The 22,167-nt window shown below is 42.5% G+C and overlaps 1 protein-coding gene across 4 annotated transcripts in view; it reads right to left on the bottom strand.

Moving 5' to 3' along the window:
* The window catches only part of grin1b (glutamate receptor, ionotropic, N-methyl D-aspartate 1b), a 65,489-nt gene that overhangs the window by 12,480 nt on the left and 30,842 nt on the right, over positions 1 to 22,167 (bottom strand). For 2 of the 4 annotated variants that reach the window (XM_014174830.2, XM_014174833.2), the window contains exons 4-15: positions 18,018 to 18,080; positions 17,255 to 17,352; positions 16,760 to 16,881; positions 15,955 to 16,129; positions 14,678 to 14,822; positions 14,312 to 14,398; positions 9,314 to 9,452; positions 9,054 to 9,181; positions 8,277 to 8,441; positions 8,028 to 8,146; positions 5,358 to 5,470; positions 4,931 to 5,079 (exon numbers count right to left, since the gene is read on the bottom strand). In XM_014174830.2, the coding sequence (XP_014030305.1) occupies positions 4,931 to 5,079; positions 5,358 to 5,470; positions 8,028 to 8,146; positions 8,277 to 8,441; positions 9,054 to 9,181; positions 9,314 to 9,452; positions 14,312 to 14,398; positions 14,678 to 14,822; positions 15,955 to 16,129; positions 16,760 to 16,881; positions 17,255 to 17,352; positions 18,018 to 18,080 (1,503 nt within the window). The remainder of the gene's footprint in view (positions 1 to 4,930; positions 5,080 to 5,357; positions 5,471 to 8,027; positions 8,147 to 8,276; positions 8,442 to 9,053; positions 9,182 to 9,313; positions 9,453 to 14,311; positions 14,399 to 14,677; positions 14,823 to 15,954; positions 16,130 to 16,759; positions 16,882 to 17,254; positions 17,353 to 18,017; positions 18,081 to 22,167) is intronic. The other 2 variants (XM_014174831.2, XM_014174834.2) reach the window with 1 other exon arrangement.

Raw genomic sequence — 22,167 nt, 5'->3', positions numbered from 1 at the left:
ATATATTTTGATTGGTTTAACACTTTTTTGGTCATTATATGATTCCATATGTGTAATTCATAGTTTTGATGTATTCACTATAATTCTACAATGTAGAAAATAGTCAAATAAAAAAAACCTTTGAAAACTCCTGGAATGAGTAGGTGTATATTAAATACTGTATATTATTTAGTATATGTAAAGACAAGATTAAATCAAGAATAGTCTAATGGGTGACAATATTCGCCTATCAAATGTGAATTATATACACTGCTCAAAAAAATTAAGGGAACACTTAAACAACACAATGTAACTCCAAGTCAATCACACTTTTGTGAAATCAAACTGTCCACTTAAGAAGCAACACTGATTGACAATACATTTAACATGCTGTTGTGCAAATGGAATAGACAACAGGTGGAAATTATAGGCAATTAGCAAGACACCCCCAATAAAGGAGTGGTTCTGCAGGTGGTAACCACAGACCACTTCTCAGTTCCTATGCTTCCTGGCTGATGTTTTGGTCACTTTTGAATGCTGGCGGTGCTTTCACTCTAGTGGTAGCATGAGACGGAGTCTACAACCCACACAAGTGGCTCAGGTAGTGCAGCTCATCCAGGATGGCACATCAATGCGAGCTGTGGCAAGAAGGTTTGCTGTGTCTGTCAGCGTAGTGTCCAGAGCATGGAGGCGCTACCAGGAGACAGGCCAGTACATCAGGAGACGTGGAAGAGGCCGTAGGAGGGCAACAACCCAGCCGCAGGACCGCTACCTCCGCCTTTGTGCAAGGAGGAGCAGGAGAAGCACTGCCAGAGCCCTGCAAAATGACCTCCAGCAGGCCACAAATGTGCATGTGTCTGCTCAAACGGTCAGAAACAGACTCCATGAGGGTGGTATGAGAGCCCGATGTCCACAGGTGGGGGTTGTGCTTACAGCCCAACACCGTGCAGGACGTTTGGCATTTGCCAGAGAACACCAAGATTGGAAAATTCGCCACTGGCACCCTGTGCTCTTCACAGATGAAAGCAGGTTCACACTGAGCATGTGACAGACGTGACAGAGTCTGAAGACGCCGTGGAGAACGTTCTGCTGCCTGCCACATTCTCCAGCATGACCAGTTTGGCAGTGGGTCAGTCATGGTGTGGGGTGGCATTTCTTTGGGGGGCCGCACAGCCCTCCATGTGCTCGCCAGAGGTAGCCTGACTGCCATTAGGTACCGAGATGAGATCTTCAGACCCCTTGTGAGACCATATGCTGGTGCGGTTGGCCCTGGGTTCCTCCTAATGCAAGACAATGCTAGACCTCATGTGGCTGGAGTGTGTCAGTAGTTCCTGCAAGAGGAAGGCATTGATGCTATGGACTGGCCCGCCCGTTCCCCAGACCTGAATCCAATTGAGCACATCTGGGACATCATGTCTCGCTCCATCCACCAACGCCACGTTGCACCACAGACTGTCCAGGAGTTGTCGGATGCTTTAGTCCAGGTCTGGGAGGAGATCCCTCAGGAGACCATCCGCCACCTCATCAGGAGCATGCCTAGGCATTGTAGGGAGGTCATTCAGGCACGTGGAGGCCACACACACTACTGAGCCTCATTTTGACTTGTTTTAAGGACATTACATCAAAGTTGGATCAGCCTGTAGTGTGGTTTTCCACTTTAATTTTGAGTGTGACTCCAAATCCAGACCTCCATGGGTTGATAAATTGGACTTCCATTGATTATTTTTGTGTGATTTTGTTGTCAGCACATTCAACTATGTAAAGAAAAAAGTATTTAATAAGATTATTTATTTCATTCAGATCTAGGATGTGTTGTTTAAGTGTTCCCTTTATTTTTTTGAGCAGTATATTTACCGGGAAATTCGAGGCATTATCAAGTGCTTGTTAAATTGTGAATGAGAGACTGATCAAGTGTGTACAGCCTGTTCAAAAAAACTAAGCAGAGCTCAGATAGGGCTTTACCTGTGCACATGCCCCTTTTCCCTTCCAGTCTCTAAAGTAACCTTTTGTTTTGGTATTTTGGTATTTTTGAAAGGTCTGTGCACGGCCCTGAGTACAATACAATACTGTAAAATGAATGATTAAAATACGAAGATGTATGATTGCCATCCTCATGAGCTGACCACCATCCCTCAGGCCAAAGATGTGGCATGCAATGACACCAATCAAGAACAAATGCTCAAAACAGGCTTGATGCAAACTAATGCCTGCTAAACATTATGGTACTTTCATTTATTTAATTTGATTACGGGACACTTATACTGAATACACCAAACATTAGGAACTCCTTCCTAGGGATGCTGGCTCATGTTGACTCCAATGCGTCCCATAATTATGTCAAGTTGGCTGGATGTCCTTTGGGTGGTGGACCATGCACACAGGAAACTGTTGAGTGTGAAAAATACAGCAGGGTTTGCGTTCTTGACACAAACCGGTGCGCCTGGTTCTTAATGTTTTGTATACTCAGTGTATGTTGTAATTATATCTGAACAATGCATACATATTGATGCAAAAGTAGCTAAGATGGGGAGAGGTCTGTCCATAATAAAGCGCTGTTCTTCCTTCATAAGAAATGCTATCAACAAGGCAGGTCCTACAGGCCCTAGTTTTGTCGCACCTGGACTACTGCCCAGTCGTGTGGTCAGGTGCAACAAAGAGGGACTTAGGAAAATTGCAATTGGCCCAGAACAGGGCAGCTCGGCTGGCCCTTAAATGTATATTTTTACTTTTTTTTTTTTTTTTTTGTCATTCAGCAGACGCTCTTATCCAGAGAGACTTACAGTAGTGAATGCATACATTTCATACATTTTTTATGTATGTGGAGTGCTAACATTAATAATATGCATGTCAAAATCTCCTAAAGTAGAGGACAGATTGACTTTATCACTACATGTATTTGTAAGAAGTATTGACATGTTGAATGCACAGAGCTGTCTGTTTGAACTACTAGCACACAGCTCAGACACCCACGCATACCCCACAAGACATGCCACCAGAGGTCTCTTCACAGTCCCCAAGTTCAGAACAGACTATGAGAGGCGCACAGTACTAAATAGAGCCATGAGTACATGGAACTCTATTCCACTTCAAATAACTAATGCAAGCAGTAAAATCAGATTTAAAAATGGATAAAAATACACCTTAAGAAACGGCAGGGACTGTGACGACACACATGATAAAATACGCACTATACACACACGTACACATGGATTTTGTGTTGTACATATGTGGTAGTAGAGCAGTGGCCTGAGGGCACACACTTAATGTGTTGTGAAATCTGTTTTTAATTGTATATAACTGCCTTAATGTTGCTGGACCCAAGGAAGAGCTAATCGGGGTCTACAGTGCCTTTGGAAAGCATTCAGACCCCTTGACTTTTTCAAAATGTTGTTACATTACAGCCTTATTCTAAAACAATTTTTTTTTAAATCCTCCACAATCTACACACAATACCCCATAATGACAAAGCGAAAACAGATTTTGATTTATTTTTGCTAATTTATTATTATTTTTAAACAGAAATACCTGATTTACATAGGTATTTTCCGACCCTTTGCTATGAGACTCGAAATTGAGCTCAGGTGCATCCTGTTTCCATTGATCATCCTTTTTTCTACAACTTGATTGGAGTCCACCTCTGGTAAATTCAATTGATTGGACATGATTTGGCACACACGTGTCTGTATAAGGTCCAAACAGTTGACAAAAACCAAGCCAGGAAGTCGAAGGAATTGTCCGTAGAGCTCTGAGACAGGATTGTGTCGAGGTGCAGAAAGGTACCAAAATATTTCTGCAGCATTGAAGGTCCCCAAGAACACAGTGGCCTCCATCATTCTTAAATGGAAGAAGTTTGGAACCACCAAGACTCTTTCTAGACCTGGCCACTCGGCCAAACTGAGCAATTGGGGGAGAAGGGCCTTTGTCAGGGAGGTGACCAAGAACCCAATGGTAACTCTGACAGAGCTCCAGAGTTCCTCTGTGGAGATGGGAGAACCTTCCAGAAGGACATCCATCTCTGCAGTACTCCAACAATCAGGCCTTTATGGTAGAGTGGACAGACGGAAGCCACTCCTCAGTAAAAGGCACATGACAGCCCACTAGGAGTTTCCAAAAGGCACCTAAAGACTCTCAGACCATCAAAAACAAGATTCTCTGGTCTGATGAAACCAAGATTGAACTCTTTGGCCTAAAAGCCAAGCGTCACATCGGGAAGAAACCTAGCCCTATCCCTACAGTGATACATGGTGGTGTCAGAATCATGCTGTGGGGATGTTTTTCAGCAGCAGGGATTGGGAGACTAGTCAGGATTGAGGAAAAGATGAACGGAGCAAAGTACAGAGAGATCCTTGATGAAAAATTGTATACCCAATTTAGGCTACTGCCCCTTTAAGAGCTAAAATATTTTGTACCCTATGTTGTGATTCTCACCAAATATGTTATTGTCTTCACACACAATTCAAACCCCACAATCGAATAAATGGCTTATAGGCTCTCTTAGCCTATAGATCACATTTTGCAAACAAATAATCTTGAAGTAAAAACACACATATTGGAATTTCTGTGAATCCTTGATTATCCTTAATCAATATCCAAAAACAGCACACGTTTTTTCCACGAACCTACACATATTATCTCTTATTTTGGCACCAATGTGAAGGGTTATGGCAGGGGAAATGGTGTGGCAGTAGTCTAGTGTATGGTGCAGGAATAATGACAAGTGAACCTGGGGAGATTTGTGTTCACATTGCCCTAAAAAAGGCAAATGCACCGCGGAATTCAAGTGAACCGAACCCAGACCACCTCTCGAGATGGTTTCAGTTCGGTTCGATTCGGGGACTCTTTTGAGGTCACACTGCACCAAAAATTACTGCGTTCATTACCGAGTTAAAAAAAATGGACTGAAAAGGACCAAGTGTGAAAACACCGTTAGTGTGTGTGTGTGTGTGCTCACCCTGGGATCATTGATGCCGGTGATGCGCTCCTCAGGCCGGTCCAACACTAGGAAGGCTGCCAGATTGGCTGTGTAGGATGCCACAATGATCATGGCAAATCCAGCCCACACCATACCTAAGATCCTTGCTGAAAAGCTCCGGGGTGCTCCTACAAACACAATCACAAACACAAACATAGTCACTCAGTTAACAGCAGCCAATTTCAATGTCCACTTGAATAGGTAGTCTACAAAGATCCTATTGAATTACTATATACTGTATGTTTCTATTAATAAATTACAATATTCCATACAGTATGTAATTCTATGAGGGAGTCTGCATCTGAAGTGAAAACCTATTCCTATATACAGTAGTCCACTTGGTGCTATCTAGGGATTAGGGTACCATTTCAGACACATACATAGACTTAGGCCAGTGGATATTTACCTTCTCCAATCCCGGAGTTCAAAAGGACTCCCCAAGAGAACCACATGGCGGAGGATAAGGTGAGGGCGTCCTCTTCTTCTTCTTCGCTATTCACTTTAAACCTTCCAAATGGGCTGCGGTGCACACAAGACACATGTGAGCTCAGGTCTCTTTCAAGACACCAAACCTCCAACCTATCCCACTGTATACAAACTGGTTGAATCAATGTTGTTTCCACGTAATTTCAACAAAACAATATTTTTCCTTCTGAACACAATGTGGAAAACTGATTGGATATGCAAAAAGTAATAACATAAATCCAATGACAAGGTTCAAATCTTTGTAGATTTCACTTTGAATTGACAGTACAGAGTCAATGTGTGGGAGCACCGATGTCGAGGTAATAGAGGTAATTGTCACGACTTCCGCCGAAGTCGGTCCCTCTCCTTGTTCGGGTGGCGTTTGGTGGTTGATGTCATCGGCCTTCTAGCCATCGCCGATCCACTTTTCCTTTTCCATTTGTTTTGTCTTTGTCTTACACACCTGGTTTCAATCCCCCAATTACTTGTTCATTATTTAACCCTCCGTTCCCCCATGTTTGTTTGTGAGTAATTGTTTTTTGTATTGCAGTCCGTATTGTGTGGCCTTGTATTTACGACACGTATTGTGATATATTTTGAGTAAAATAGCTTTCTTTACTCTTATCTGCTGTCCTGCGCCTGACTCATCTCACCAGCTACACACAGACGCTTTACAGTAATATGTACATGTAGGTAGAGTGGGGGGCAATGCAAATAGTCTGGGTAGTCATTTGATTATATGTTCAGGAGTCTTATGGCTTGGGGGTAGAAGCTGTTTAGAAGCCTCTTGGACCAAGACTTGGCACTCCGGTACTGCTTGCCATGCGGTAGCAGAGAGAACAGTCTATGACTAGAATGACTGGAGTCTTTGACAATTTTTAGGGCCTTCCTCTGACACCACCTGGTAAAGAGGTCTTGGATGGCAGGCAGCTTGGCCCCAGTGATGTACTGGGACTTATGTACTACCCTCGGAGGCCGAGCAGTTGCCATATTAAGCAGTGGTGCAACCAGTCAGGATGCTCTCGATGGTGCAGATGTAAAACCTTTTGAGGATCTGAGGACCCATGCCAAATCTTTTCAGTCTCTTGAGGGGGAATAGGTTTTGTCGTGTCCTCTTCATGACTGTCTTGATGTGCTTGGACCATGTTAGTTTGTTGGTGTGGACACCAAGGAACTTGAAGCTCTCAACCTGTTCCACTACAGCCCCGTGCTCGGTCCTCATTTTCCTGTAGTCCACAATCATATCCTTTGTCTTGATCACATTGAGTGAGAGGTTGTTGTCCTGGCACCACACAGTCAAGTCTCTGACCTCCTCCCTATAGTCTGTCTCATCGTTGTCGGTGATCAGGCCTACCATTGTTGTGTCATCGGCAAACTTAATGATGGTGTTGGAGTCGTGCCTGGCCATGCAGTCATGAGGGAACAGGGAGTACAGGAGGGGACTGAGCACGCACCCCTGAGGGGCCCCCGTGTTGAGGATCAGTGTGGCGAATGTGTTCTTACCTACCCTTACCACCTGGGGCGGCCCGTCAGGAAGTCCAGGATCCAGTTGCAGAGGGAGGTGTTTAGTCCCAGGGTCCTTAGCTTAGTGATGACCTTTGAGGGCACTATGGTGTTTAACACTGAGCTGTAGTCAATGAATAGCATTCTCACATAGGTTTTCCTTTTGTCCAGGTGGGAAAGGGCAGTGTGGAGTGCAATAGAGATTGCATCATCTGTGGATCTGTTGGGGCGGTATGCAAATTGCAGTGGGTCTAGGGTTTCTGGGATAATGGTGTTGATGTGAGCCGTGACCAGCCATTCAAAGCATTTCATGGCTACAGACGTGATCGGTAGTCATTTTGCTACGGGTCGGTAGTCATTTAGGCAGGTTACCTTAGTGTTCTTTGGCACAGGATGGTCTGCTTGAAACATGTTGGTATTACAGACTCAGACAGGGAGAGGTTGAAAATGTTAGTGAAGACACTTGCCAGTTGGTCCGCGCATGCTCGGAGTACAGGTCCTGGTTATCCGTCTGTGAATGGTGACCTGTTTTAAGGTCTTACTCACATCGGCTGCGCAGAGCGTGATCACACTGTAGGCCGGAACAGCTGATGCTCTCATGTATGTTTCAGTGTTACTTGCCTCGAAGCGAGCATAGAAGTTATTTAGCTCGTCTGGTAGGCTCATGTCACTGGGCAGCTCTCAGCTGTGCTTCCCTTTTGTAGTCTGTAATAGTTTGCAAGTGCTGCCACATCCGAAAAGCGTCAGAGACGTTGAGCTGACGTCTGTCCCCAGTGGGATATCAGTGCAGTTCTTTATTTCACGATCCTGTGTTGTGTTTAGTTTCACTTGCCACAGACATAAACAATTATTTCAGCTGTTCATTACAAATGCATGGGGAACCTGTGGCACAGGAAAGGTATGGGGAATTTCCTGATCCTATGTGGCTCAATTGGTTAAGTATGGCACTTGCAACGCTAGGATCATGTGTTTGATTCCCGCTGGGGCCACCCATATGAAAATGTATGCATGACTGTAAGTAGCATTTGATAAAAGTGGCTGCTAAAAGGCCTATATTATTATTAATGTGATCAGGTTATTACTGTACACAGACATGTCGTTGTTTTACCTGAACCGGTCTAATAGGTAGAGCATCACCGCCACCACATGGACCGATAGACCCACCAGCAGCCACAGGGTGCTCTGAAAGGGCTGCATGAACGAATCCAAAGTACTGCGTGGTATTTCCTACGGTCAAACAACAGCCAGTGACTCATTCACTCTACTGTGAGTAGTACTATACTGGGTCATAGTTGTAGGAAGAAAACAATAGCTTCCATGGGTGCCTGTCTGAGCAGCAGAAGTAAGAGCAGCATACCTTTTTCACGAGGATGGTAAGCCCCTGGTACTTAAAGGGTTTTGAGAACTCGATGTACTGGGCGCGTTCATTGTTGATCGTGAGCGGCGCCACAATCATGTCTGCCAGGCCACCCAGGAGTTCTCCCATCATGCCGTTCCACTCCTTCTTGTTGCTGTTGTTTACCTGATATAGAAAGAGAGGGGCATCCACTGTACTCTACATACTTAGTTGACATTTCCAAACCTGATTGATGCTTGGATCAGCTAAAAACTGTTTGATCACGAATGCGATCCTACAATTACATAAGCTGTTGGACTAAATTGCACTTTAGCATTATGCACATAACCTGTACATGTACCCTTATATTATTGCAGTTAGCAAAGATTTTGCCTACTGGCCAATTTGTTTAATATCCATTGATTATCTGTTGTTGTTGTTTTTCAATTGGTGATTTTGTCTAGAAAAACATTGTCCTTTCGGAGCCTATCACAATATACAGACAAAATACAATTAAATCGAATGGACTGGTCTGTCATTTGTGGGTCCCAATAAAGTCATTAAATATGAACTGTGGTGAAGGTGGAAAATAACACCCAAGAATACACATTGATTGGCATTTCATATGTGGTAGTCCATACTATAACACATGTAGCCAGTACTGCACTGCATCTAGTGTTGCATGTACTGCATTTCTCTGTGTGATAATAAAGATTACCTTGAACCTTGAGGATGGTATTCCATAGCACAAGGGGTTTCGGTTCTAAAGCTGCAGAACCATATGATCATCTTACTTACCCGCTCCTGTGTACCAAACTTCCCATCAGCCACCAGATGAACCTCATAGGTGAAGTTCATGGTATCCGCTAGTTTAATCAAGAGGTCAATGCAAAAGCCGTAGCAGCATTGGTGTACTATAGGCTGTCCTATAATGGACAAACGACAAACACAAAATCAGCCGAAAAAAATGATATTGAGAGCAAATCAACATATACAGCCAATACAGACTGACACTATACTGAACTAATACTTGTGTATATCCTGTGCTGTCTTATTACCTGGGATGGTTCCATTGGGGCCAGTGCATATAACTTTTTGGACATCTTTAAGTCCATTTACAGTTTTTTCTTTTTGGCAAGTTCCATCACTTGTTGTGGGTTGGACATAGACAAATGGCTCCTGATGAATGGTTACTATCTGTGAACAATAGAGAAGGACAAGTATGGCGCCAGCACATTTTGGCACAGACATTCAACACAAGGAACAAGTGCTTGGGTGTATGCATTAGTGCACACCGTAGCAAATGTTTTTGCCACAGAAAACGTTTTCAACAGAAACAATTGGACAAATTCAGGTAGGTCCCTCTCCATTTCTAGCCATTTGGTTCCTAGTGAATACACCCCCGGTTATGCAAGACCAGGGCAGTAGCTGCACGAGGACACCAAGGTCCAGACCTCAGTTTTTTCTACTTACTGTTGAGAGTTAGAGTAGTAGGTGCAACTTCTAAACTTGGTTTTTCTCTTGATGTACAGTATGTCACTCACCGACAGTCACTCAATGAGCCCATCTCATAAAATGTTTTAGATTGGCAACTTAGTCTAGTTAGTCTTGCCAGCTATCTAAACCATTAGTAATCATAGCCGCATTACCAACCAGGCACGCAGGGCATCCTGGGGTCCTGAACAGGGGTCCTGAACTTTAGGGGGCCCCCATTGATTTTGTTAGTCCCTGTCACTTAGATATAATATTAACATGGCATAAGTCATGGCAAAATGTGTAGAATTGCAGGAAATTTGCTTTTAAAACTGCAAAAACAAATCTCCCCAACCCATGGCAAAATGTGTAGAATTGCAGTAAATTAGCTTTAAAACTGCACACAAAAAAAGCTTTCCAAAATAGGGGAGGGTTGTCAAACGTATTTTCTTTGCTTTGGGGAGGGTTGTGTGTTTTTTCTATTTGGCACAGGGGAGGGTAATGCATTATTTTACCTGGTTTACATGATCTAGTTGCAGGTTTTACTATATAACTAGCCAAATTTCCTCATCTGCTTGCATGCACCTCCCCTATATCAAGGTGTTTTGGTAGTTCCCTTATGCACTACGCTTTTCCGTGTGCTAACTTTTACTATACCACAGGTCAGTATAGTCTACCAGTCTAACGATCCATCCTGCCCTCTATCATAGTGATAATAGTGCTAGGTGGGTCGTTTGTCCAGATTTGGTATAGGCTAACGAGCAATCATACCACACAAAAAAGCATTCGAGGCTGCATACATTTTCAATATGAAACCACAAGAACAAATAGGAATACCTAAAAGGCAGTGGAGACGCAAGGTGCATCATTCCGCATGAAAGTAGACATGACAAACAGCTCAACAAGCTCCCCTATTGATTTTGTTTTGGGGCAATAAAATTGCAGACTAGCCTACAACACCACAATGCAATGAATAATTTCATTCTTGTTTTCAAGTGAGTACTAACTTCTACTCTAGGCTACAGTAAAAATGTCAGTTGAATAATGGCAGATTGTGATTTACATGTTTCATTCGATTTGGATCAGGCACAATAGCAGGTCAGTCTGGCTGTATTTTTACTTCTGATACTGAATGCGCTGTCAGTTGCAGATCATCATTCTCCCAAGTCATCCTATAATAACGTGTCCACATATGCTCCCGCAGGCCAATTTATTCAGAAGAGCTTAACACACGCTCTGCCTCCTCTCCAATCCGAGCGGCTATTCTTTGCGCACATAGAAGCTAAAGCTTCAGTATGGCCTTAATATTTATAATTAAACTTTTAAAATGTATTACCTTTTATATGTGCCAGAAACACAACCAGTCACATGTTTTTCATCTAAGTAGGCTACATCAAAAGTATCCTGTAGGCCTGTGCATGTTCATCACAAACATAAATTCCAGTATCTTCAAAATGGCTTGACATTAACCAGGCTTCCATCCAACCTTTTTATGTGAGTAAAGTAGCCTAACATGTCGGATAAAAAAATGTCACATCATGAGAAAGCAGGCAGTTTATTGGGCTACCGATTGATTAATTTATTATTAATTTCACAGGGTGGTGAAAGTGCACAGTGATGATGCTGATGCTCCTTTCAATAAATATCTAGGGTTTTATTCTGGCGAAATGATGATCGATGCTTGGCTACCATTTGACAAATAGAAATTATCTCGTACTTTTATCCATAATAATCTCATCATCTAGTGGGCTGTACCTGTGCTGTATCTGCAAGCTGTTGGTTAGAGCGAACATACCAATACCAGTGTAGGCACAATCGCTATACCTATATACACATTTTTTTGTGACAAACCATCAGTAGGCCTAGAGTTGAAAATGCTAATATATTTTATATTAATATCATACAGTGGGCAAGCCTGTAGGCCTATGCATGCAAAACCCTAATGAATTTAGAGCTACAATCTCTGACAGCTGAACCTTGATGGGGACAATTATTGTTCTAGGAAAGTAGCCTAAAAACAAAACAAAAAAATAGGCTATGAAGTTTTGCATGTGCTACACATCGTAACCCAATGAGTAGTGTTTTTATAATTTGTTACAATTTGTTTGTAAGGACACAAATGTGGCTAATTTGGCCAATATCCCTCCTTGGCTGCGCCAGGTCGGTTCTGAATGCATATTGATGTCCGGTAAATTTCTCAAATGTCCGGTAAATTTAAATCTTTACTGTCATGTTGTCTGGCGCCACATTTTCCTTAAGGGAACTCTGAAATGTGCATATTGTTTTTATGCAGATTTTAGAATATTTGCATGAAATTCGGTCGCCAATTGGATGGAAACCTAGCTATATACACCCAAAAGACTCTGGCAAGTGCACTAGTCCCGTGTCACTTTGGTTATGCCTGCACATCATGGTTCGCCATCAGCCCCAAACATCTAAAGAATAAGCTACAGACCAGACAAGATTTGTACTTAAACTCCCCCCTAATACTCATCTGGAGGTTGAGCATTTTTTTTCTGTATCTCTGTAATGTGTCTCTATCTCTGTAATTGTATATGTATTTATGTAAAAAAAAAAAATAAGTCCCAGACGTTAATGTGCAATCTCGGTCACTTAAAAAATATTTGTGTATATATATATATATATATATATATGTATTTTTTTAACTTATGAAATCAATCAATCAATCCAAATGACTCAAGAGGGAGCCCCACGGAACTTGGGTTCGGACTTGCCGCGCTGGAAAACCAGGGAATTTATTGAAAGTTCCAGGAATTTTGCAACCCTAGTTGCACCATTGTTCTTACATAATATAACCATTTGCAATTTCAGTAGCACATGTCTTAGAGTGATGGACTGTCCCATCCCCATGGCCTCAGCAACAGATTAGTCCACTGAGACAGGCACGAATCAGGCGGATGTATTGTGCACCATGAAAAATATATATATTTGCCATTGCTCAACTAAAGAAATCTCCGTCGACCAAAATTGGGTCAGCCCTAGTAGGGAGGGATGTATTTTTGTTTTTGTCGAGATTGACATAGTCTATTATTGTTGTGTTGAACAGGCAAATCGTCATTTTGAAGTGCCCAAAGTATGCTTTGTTCATTGGTTGTGTGGTGCACTGGCACAGAAACCTGTTGGCGGGAAAATTTGTTGCATATATTTTATATAATTATAATTATGGCATCAAAATGTGGAAAATCATTGTCTGCAGCTGCTTCTGATCATAGTGTAATGAAACCGTTAGCGAGAGTGATCTCTCCGTGGTGGTCAGCGAACCCTCAACCTTCTGGCCCATAAAGCATGCTAAAGTGGAAAAGTTGATATCAACGTTTATAAACACAGTGTCGCTACATTTATTATTTGTGGTTGTAAACATTGTTTTGAGTCAATTTTATGAGAGGGAGTGTGTTCAATTTATTTAACAGTACAAAGGGAGGGTCATGTGAAAATATTTGTAATGTTGGGGAGAGAGGTGCATTTTTTTTATGACACCTTGAGTTGGACCAGTCCCCCCCCTCAGTAAATATAAATCTGTCCCAAATAAAATATTTTTTATGCTAACAGATCCCTCTGTACATATTCAATTATAGTTTTTAATCCCTGTCACGTCCTGATCTGTTTCACCTGTCCTTGTGATTGTCTCTACCCCCCTACAGGTGTCGCCCATCTTCCCCTGGGTATTTATACCTGTTTTGTTCAAGTCAACCAGCGGTTTGTCTCTGCTCCTGCTTTTCCCCAGTCTCTCTTTTTCTCATCATCCTGGTTTTGACCCTCAGGGCAGAGGATTCCAGTACCTGGTTGACTGGGAGGGTTATGGCCCGGAGGAGAGGTGCTGGGTCTCCGCTAGGGACATCCTGGACCCAGGCCTCATCTCTGAATTCCAACGCCAACACCCCGCTCAACCAGGTATGCGTCCAGGTAGGACGCCAGGTGGCGTCCCTAGAGGGGGGGTACTGTCACGCTCTGATCTGCGTGGTGTCGCCAGGTGTCGCCCATCTTCCCCTGGGTATTTATACCTGTGCTTTCTGTCTGTCTGTGCCAGTTCGTCTTGTTTGTTCAAGTCAACCAGCGGTTTGTCTCAGCTCCTGCTTTTCCCCAGTCTCTCTTTTTCTCATCATCCTGGTTTTGACCCTTGCCTGTCCTGACTCTTAGCCTGCCTGCCGTCAGGTTCCTTGGCCTCTACTCTGGATTATCGACCCCTGCCTGCCTTGACCTGTTGTTTGCCTGCCCCTGTTGTTACAATAAACATTGTTACTTCACACAGTCTGCACTCGGGTCTTACCTTGATTCCTGATAATCCCGGTGCTGAGTTAATGTGTAAAAGCAAATTGTATAGCTAATAGGCTATGTGTTTGTAGATCGACTGAGGTGAATGAAGCTTCAGCAACCAATGTGATAATGGCAGGGTTAATTTTTGCTTGTTTTTGCTGTTCTCCAAATAGCATTTTAGAGCTAAATTAAATTGAACTTTCCAAAAATGTATTGGATGGGGAGGATAAAGCCCACTTCCCCTCCCCCTCCAGACCTCACTAAAACTCAGATCCTGGCTACGGCCATGTGCAGGACGTAGTAGCTACCTTTAGTCTGGTAGACATCTGGTATCCTCTTGGCTTCTCCGTCTCTCCTCCTGGCCAAATGATCTTCCTCTGCGGATTCATCACCACCTACAAAACCAAACAAATAGAATGGCTAGAATGGGAAAAAATAATTCAGACAGTACAATCATATGGCATGCTAATTTAATTGGGCTAGTCATTTCACCTCTATGTACAAACCACCCCAAATATTAATGTTCCCCATACAACTTGGTTTTATACATTTGATAATAACACAAGCACAAAATGATAGCACCAAGGCATAATTACTTAATGTAACACTTAATTTAAAAAATACTGTATTATGTACAACTGGTAACATAAAACATTTAATAAAAACCCCCGTACTTGGGTGCCGTTGAAAATGCCCACTTGCACCAGCCTGGTCTTTTGGTAGTTGAGGATGCTGTAGGTAGCAAACCGCCTGTCACCATCGTCATTAAACTCGATGCGTCCTGTCAGGCCATCTGGGTACTTGGATGACATCAGCACTCTAGAGTCCAGCGGGGAGATCGGAGGGATGGCATCATCAGACAAATCAGCTTGGTTGATGAGAGTGGGTGAGATGGGAGATTGAAAACAATGAGGATGAAGGGAGGAGGGTGATGTTTTTGGAACAATAATGCAATGCATTTCGAATTAAGTTTGTGTTCATAAATTCAATCTGGAGTGCCAGAGTGCGCTCAAAGTGCGCTCTGTGCATTTGTAAATTCAGAATGTTGTCAGATTGTCCATACATATATTCCTAGCGTTTCGCTCTCGGAGCGTTCAGAGCGCACACTCAACGCTCTGGCCGAGGATCAGGGTTGCTGCGAGCATTCTGACGACACAACAGCAGTCAAGCACCCAAGCTAACTGGTTAAGGTTGGCTAGCTTGCTAGCTACTTCCAGACATAAATGAGAGAACACCTCACTCTGACCATTTTACTTGCCCTAGCAGAACTGGTTAGGCTGATTTCATGTTATCCAGAGCGTTGGTGACTGTAACTGTGTGGCTGGCAACAACGTTTACTGACACCGGCCATATTCAACGGGTGTTGAGCATTCGTGAATGAATCAGTTATTCTGCTCTCTGGGACACTCAGGCGAGAGTGCTCTGGAATCGGAGTTGATAGCCAAAGTGTATTTACAAACGCACCCTAAGTCCTCTGATGTAGAATCCTCTATCCCCTTAATTCTGAGTTCTGTCTATGTAGTCTTGCCAAAAGCCAGATACTACATTTTGGAGGCAAAGGAAATGCAATTCGAGATGTACCCACCAAGACTAGCCCAACCCGACTTGAATATGACCTGCATGGCCCTAAATGCCAATGGAAACTAAGCTTAATTTCTCAGAGAATGCACAATGAAACAGGGATGATTTTCAGGGGTCTGACTTGGTCCACTTCCAATTAGAACTGCTCAGAAAGGAGGCCTTGTTTTCAGGCTGCCCTCCCTCCCCTGTCTCCCAGCAACCTCGGGTGCCTGGGTCAGCATGTTCAGTTTTATGTTTTGACACACGACTGTTCTGGTTATTTTCTGGTTATTTCAAGCTGACTCAGACCTACTTCTGACTGTGTGCAAATAAACAAAAACAAAAAACATTGTGTTTGTTTAGTCACTCTCACTCTTACTTGTGGCCTTACCGTTTGAAGAGCGGTCCAGTCCTCCAGATGTTTGTGTTGCCTACACAACCGCGAGGCGGTTCTGTGATGTTCTCCTTCTCAAAAAGCTCTTGGATGGACTGTGCCACCACGGCCACGGCATCGTTGATATGCGCCGACTCGTTCTTGCCGTTGATGAGCTGAAGGCCGAGCAAGCCTGACCAGTCAACAAAATCCCAATTTTAGAGAAGCACTCGACACGAGATTGCTAATATTAGGCCATGAACATTAAACTTGCTTATACAGAAACAACAAGTACCTATTAAGGATAGGAGTTAGGTTGGGGATGATACTGTACAGAACATGGGTTAGGGCAAAGTGAGCATGTTGAAGTGAAGGTTATGTACAGACGTATCATACATGTAGCCAGGTAAAAATAAATGCGGTTGTAGCTTACCATCGGCTTTCTGTTACACTTCAATGTGGGGGTAGCAACACACTTTTTCTAAATTAGCTCATGAGAGCCAGACTCTCATATTAACGTGAATTCAAAGCAATGTAGATTACCAAAACCTCTATTTCATTTGTTGTCTACTGAAAAAAACACACAAACTAAAAATGGAACAAACAAAAGATGTTAGACATTTAAAGCACAGTACAATGAGAAATCACTTGTTTTAAACCTTTAAACAAACAAATGTTTAAACGTTCAAACATTCAATGTATTACACACCACACTGATTTGCCGATGAGGATAAAACATTTGAATAATAAAGCAATGTGGCCAGCATGACCGATCTGTCGCACAGTCTGTGAGAGAGGCATAGGGTATAGGAGCAGGACATACCATCTGGTGCTTCACTCAAAGCTTTACCAGACATCTCCCTCTCTCCAACCAGCCACACGTAGCCAGAACCCGTCATGTTGAGCTGGCGCGCAGCTTTGTAGACCGACGCCGCTTCATCCTCGCTACAGTCAGATACACATCATTACCACAATGGCAGCTCCAGTCACTCTCCAGTGACTACACCAAGAGTACAATACATATCAATGTTTATTTTGCTCGGTGCAATAAATGGTCAGTTCATCCAAAATGTACAGGACCACTACTGGCCAGGGTACCAATAACATGGGACACAGTATATTTGTGTTTTCATTATTAATATATTATTATTATTAATATTATATAATATATACTGCATGTATGTAACCTGTATTACTATATACTACTACTGTATAATGATGTCATTGAGTCCCGATGGCCTCATAATAAAGACATGTGTCTGTGTGGTATATGAGGTTTAGAGGTGTAGTGCAGTGAGGGATGTAGACGGGAGCTGACCTGGCAGAGAGGATGATGACGCGAGCCTCCAGGTCCTTGGCCTCCAGCAGCATGGATGTCAGGTTGGTGTCTTGGCTGAACAGGAGAACTTTCTCTGCCTGCAGTTAGGGGACAAAATTAGCAAGGAGGAGAAGGACTCAGCCCTGAACCATGCTGTCTTCAGCTCTTCTTTTTCTTTTTTGGCGAGGGTGGAAGAAATGGAGAAAAAGGTTCCAAGATAATCTGTTTAACTGAAAAAAAATCGAAGCTGGTAGGAAAAAAAATTATGCATTTATGCATGCAAACTGAGGGTTATCAAGACTCCAAAGAGGAACGTGCAAGTTATAAGTAGAGGGAGAAGAAGATTGATGCAACCGCAAATCAAAGTGGTGGAGGAAGGGAGGAGGGTGGTGGTGGTTTCTTTCCCAAAGAACAAAAGAAGAAGAAGGAAATGCTGCAGAAAGGTAGGAGGTGCCATCTGGATTGTGCCTGTCCCACACGTCCAGATCTCCACAAACTTTGTCAAAGTAATAGACTTGCAATCTCCTTGGTTTGAACACATGCAACCCTTTACACAAAAATAAAAAAGGTTGAAGGGGCATTTCATTTGCTGAAAATATACTAAAAACCCATTCTCGACTGAAATCATAAAAGAAAATGTAAAAAGACGTGCTACCAGGATAAGGATATCTCTGGAATCAGTTGTTGACTGTTTGACTTTCTAGTTTCTAGTGGCTACGTTCAGAGAATTGGTGGGCGGCGTGCATTGACCATGCAAGTATACCTTGGGTCCTCGCTTGTTGTCATAGGACAGTTGGTCGAGGTTTTCATAGTTCTTGTTTTTATTCTGATGAGTAATGTGCACAGAGAAAATATGCAGACACAGAAGGATATTATAAACAGTTATAAATGGTGTGCAGTAAAGCATTCCAACAAATCTCCACTTTTCTGCTTCAACTTGGGATTCCTAACACTGGGGCTTGCAAAAACATCAAAGGCCTGCTCACAGCATCACAGATTCCTTAGGTTTTAACTGTCTGACACAGGCATGCTCCACCATGGTGTTGTGGGAACCAAAAATATCCCCCAGCGACATTGCTCATTCAGTAGTCTATAGTCATTCTCAAATGGAAGGCCAATGGCAAATGTAGCATGTTCACCAACGTATCTAACTGAAACAGCATTAATATCTAAATGTAGCATAATGAAATAGGACTGTAGGAAATGTACTAAGCTAATAGATTTTCTGGAAAAATAATGTCTTAGTGTTGCTCTTGGACAATTTTTCACAATTTTTCACAGCCAGCAAGTTCTCTTCATTAGTATATTTTACTAAATATCCAAATTATGTTTCTCGATTATTCCTCTTGAATTACTATTTTAAAAACTGTATGTTGATATAATACAATATGACATGCAGATGGTCTGTCTAGACACAAAGCTAAAGTCTACAAGAATGAAGTTCTCAGCAACAGCACTGAGTGCAGAGTCCCTTAAATATCCCTTAAATGCCACAAGGTTTGGGACCAGAGTCTTGGATCTTTGGCTAAATCAGCTAAATATGGTGTGTATATACTGTGTACATACAGTATATTGTGTATTGTCACGTCCTGACCTGTAAAGGGGTTATTTGTTATATTAGTTTGGTATGGACGTGGCAGGGGGTATTTGTTTAGAGTGTTTTGGGGTTTGTTGGGCTATGTGTTTTGTAGAGGGGTGTTTGTTTAGAGTGTTCCGGGGTTGTGTTTATGTTCTATGTTAGTATATTTCTATGTTCTAGTCTAGTCTTTCTAGTTCTATGTTTAGTTTATTGATTTGGCCTTCAATTGGAGGCAGCTGTTCCTCATTGCCTCTGATTGATGGTCCTATGTATAGGGGTGTTTTGGTAAGGGGAATTGTGGGTAGTTATTTCCTGTTTAGTGTATGTAGCACCTGACGGGACTGTTTAGTGTCGTTCGGTCGTTCGTTCGTTCGTTCGTTCTTGTATACGTGTTTCTTTTGGTTTTTCCTTCTTTTATAATAAATAAGAAGATGAGTATGCATTTTCCCGCTGCACCTTGGTCTACTCAATACGACGGCCATTACATGTATATACTATATATTGCGTATTTTCAGTAGTATTTCATTCCAATGATATAAATAGGTCTGAAGATCCATAGCTTTAAAAGCTGAGCTACCTGCTCAGGTCTACAATGTAAACCCAATGATGTACACAAAAACATAACAATGATAAATATAGTCTATATCTATGTGTGAAGCTAATCATACATGAATTATATTAATGACATATTAGTCTGGCGTTGCTATACCCCCAAAATCACGTCATTGTCAACGCCTCCCTTGGAGGTATGGAGAATTTTGTCTTGCAAAAAAGGTTTGAATGGTCCGCTGGCTCCCAGCCCTCCCCCACACGCCCGTAGAAGAGGTGATGTGTGTTATGTATATCACTGTTTTCCGTCCGGGTAGTTGTAACCTATGCTAGTTTCAGGTGCTAGTGTTGCCGACAGTCTGCGATTTAAATTTATTGAAATTGAAAGTGGATTACACTGGTAAAGTCAAACGTCACATACTTTTAATGTGGGGCTATGACAGTCAATTGCAAATGTCTCTTATCTCACCACCACTAATGAGATGGGTGTGCTTTATGCATGTCGCGTTGGAGCTTCTCAAAGTCAGGGGGCGTGGACGACAGTGCACACCTCATCTCTGCTGTCACATCCAACCTGGATTGATGTTTGGTTTTAATGCAGACAAGAGGATTGAATCCAGCTTCACACAGATATGAGCTGGCAAAGGGTAGCCTACTATGAGTTTTATCCTGTTATGGCTAGGGGGCAGTATTTTCACGTCTGGATAAAAAACGTACCCGATTTAATCTGGTTACCACTCCTACCCAGTAACTAGAATATGCATATACTTATTACATATGGATAGAAAACACCCTAAAGTTTCTAAAACTGTTTGAATGGTGTCTGTGAGTATAACAGAACTCATTTGGCAGGCAAAAACCTGACAAGGTTTCATGCAGGAAGTGGCCTGTCTGACAAGGTGTCGTTCTTCTTGTCTCTGTTTATTGAAGAGTGAGGATCTTAGCTGTCCCGTGACACTTCCTACGGCTGCCATAGGGTCTCAGAAGGCGGTAAAAAGCTGAATCGTGGCTTTGCAGGCTCTGGCTGAAAAAAAGTAGCGCGTTTGGGTAGTGGCTGGTTACAGTACTGTGAGACTCAGGCTCGTGCCCGCGTCGACCGAAAGCTTTGTTTACTTTCCTCTGTTTAGCTAAATGGACATTCCCGGTCGGAATATTATCGCTTTTTTACGAGAAAAATGGCATAAAAATTGATTTTAAACAGCGGTTGACATGCTTCGAAGTACGGTAATGGAATATTTAGATTTTTTTTGTCACGAATTGCGCCATGCGCCCGACCCTGATTTACCATTTCAGATAGTGTCTGGGACGCACGAACAAAACGCCGCTATTCGGATATAACGATGGATTATTTTGGACCAAACCAACATTTGTTATTGAAGTAGCAGTCCTGGGAGTGCATTCTGACGAAGACAACAAAAGGTAATCAAACTTTTATAATAGTAAACCTGATATTGGTGAGTGCTAAACTTGCCGGGTGTCTAAATAGCTAGCCCGTGATGCCTGGGCTATGTACTTAGAATATTGCAAAATGTGCTTTCACCAAAAAGCTATTTTAAAATCGGACATATCGAGTGCATAGAGGAGTTCTGCATCTATAATTCTTAAAATAATTGTTATGCTTTTTGTGAACGTTTATCGTGAGTAATTTAGTAAATTGTTAGTGAATTCGCCGGAAGTTTGCGGGGGGTATGCTAGTTCTGAACGTCACATGCTAATGTAAAAAGCTGTTTTTTTATATAAATATGAACTTCATTGAACAAAACATGCATGTATTGTATAACATAATGTCCTAGGGTTGTCATCTGATGAAGATCATCAAAGGTTAGTGCTGCATTTAGCTGTCTTCTGGGTTTTTGTGACATTATATGCTAGCTTGAAAAATGGGTGTCTGATTATTTCTGGCTTGGTACTCTGCTGACATAATCTAATGTTTGAGAAATTGAAGTAATAGCATTTCAAAGGTTTTGAAAATCGCGCCACAGGATTCAACTGGCTGTTACATAGGTGGGACGAATTCGTCCCGCCTAGCCCAGAGAGGTTATGGTACTTTCAAGACAACTGGGAACTCAGAAAAATACGAGGTCTAATCATAACATCAGTGATCTTTAGGTCGGAAAGTCGGAGGTCTAGAAAGAGGCCCGAGTTCCCGAGTTGGAATTCTGAGTTGGATGACCGTTCAAACATATTTTTCCCAGTCGGAGCTTGTTTCATTCCGAGTTCTCAGTTGTCTTGAACGCACTGAAGTCGGAAGTCAGAGATTTCCGAGTTTCCAGTTCCGAGTTCCCAGTCGTTTTGAATGTGGCATTAATGCTTAGAGGGAGATGGCAGGGTTTTCCTTTTGTCAGGAACCAAAACTCCTCTGTAGGAGGAGACAGCTTGATCATCTGATCGATTTCACTTACCGGCATGTCAATTGATCCAGGATTACAGTCAAACGGATTGGGAAGCAGGTCCCAAGTGCTCTTCCAAGTCTTGGAGGTGAGCAGTCATCGCTCGTGTGGGACACTTACTGATGCTGTTTTCTGTTATTTTCTTTTCATTACACAGAAGGTCAACCAAGTCTGTTAATGTTTACATCCACTGTGACAACAGTTCCTCTCTCAATTATAAAAATCTTTCCAACACCCCCCTTCGATAACCATCAAGGCTTGGTGTGAAATAGAACATTGTCATGCTCCAATCCCATATCTCCACATACTTTTGCAAACAGGTGTGCGCTGTGGTTTGATGTACATTTGAAGTTATCTGCTGCAGTATATCTCCGAGTTCTGTGCTCAGCTCTTTT

The sequence above is a fragment of the Salmo salar genome, chromosome ssa26 (assembly GCF_905237065.1).
Source record: "Salmo salar chromosome ssa26, Ssal_v3.1, whole genome shotgun sequence".
NCBI classification, from domain to species: Eukaryota; Metazoa; Chordata; class Actinopteri; order Salmoniformes; family Salmonidae; genus Salmo; species Salmo salar.
This window is presented reverse-complemented; position numbering and strand designations above follow the sequence as displayed.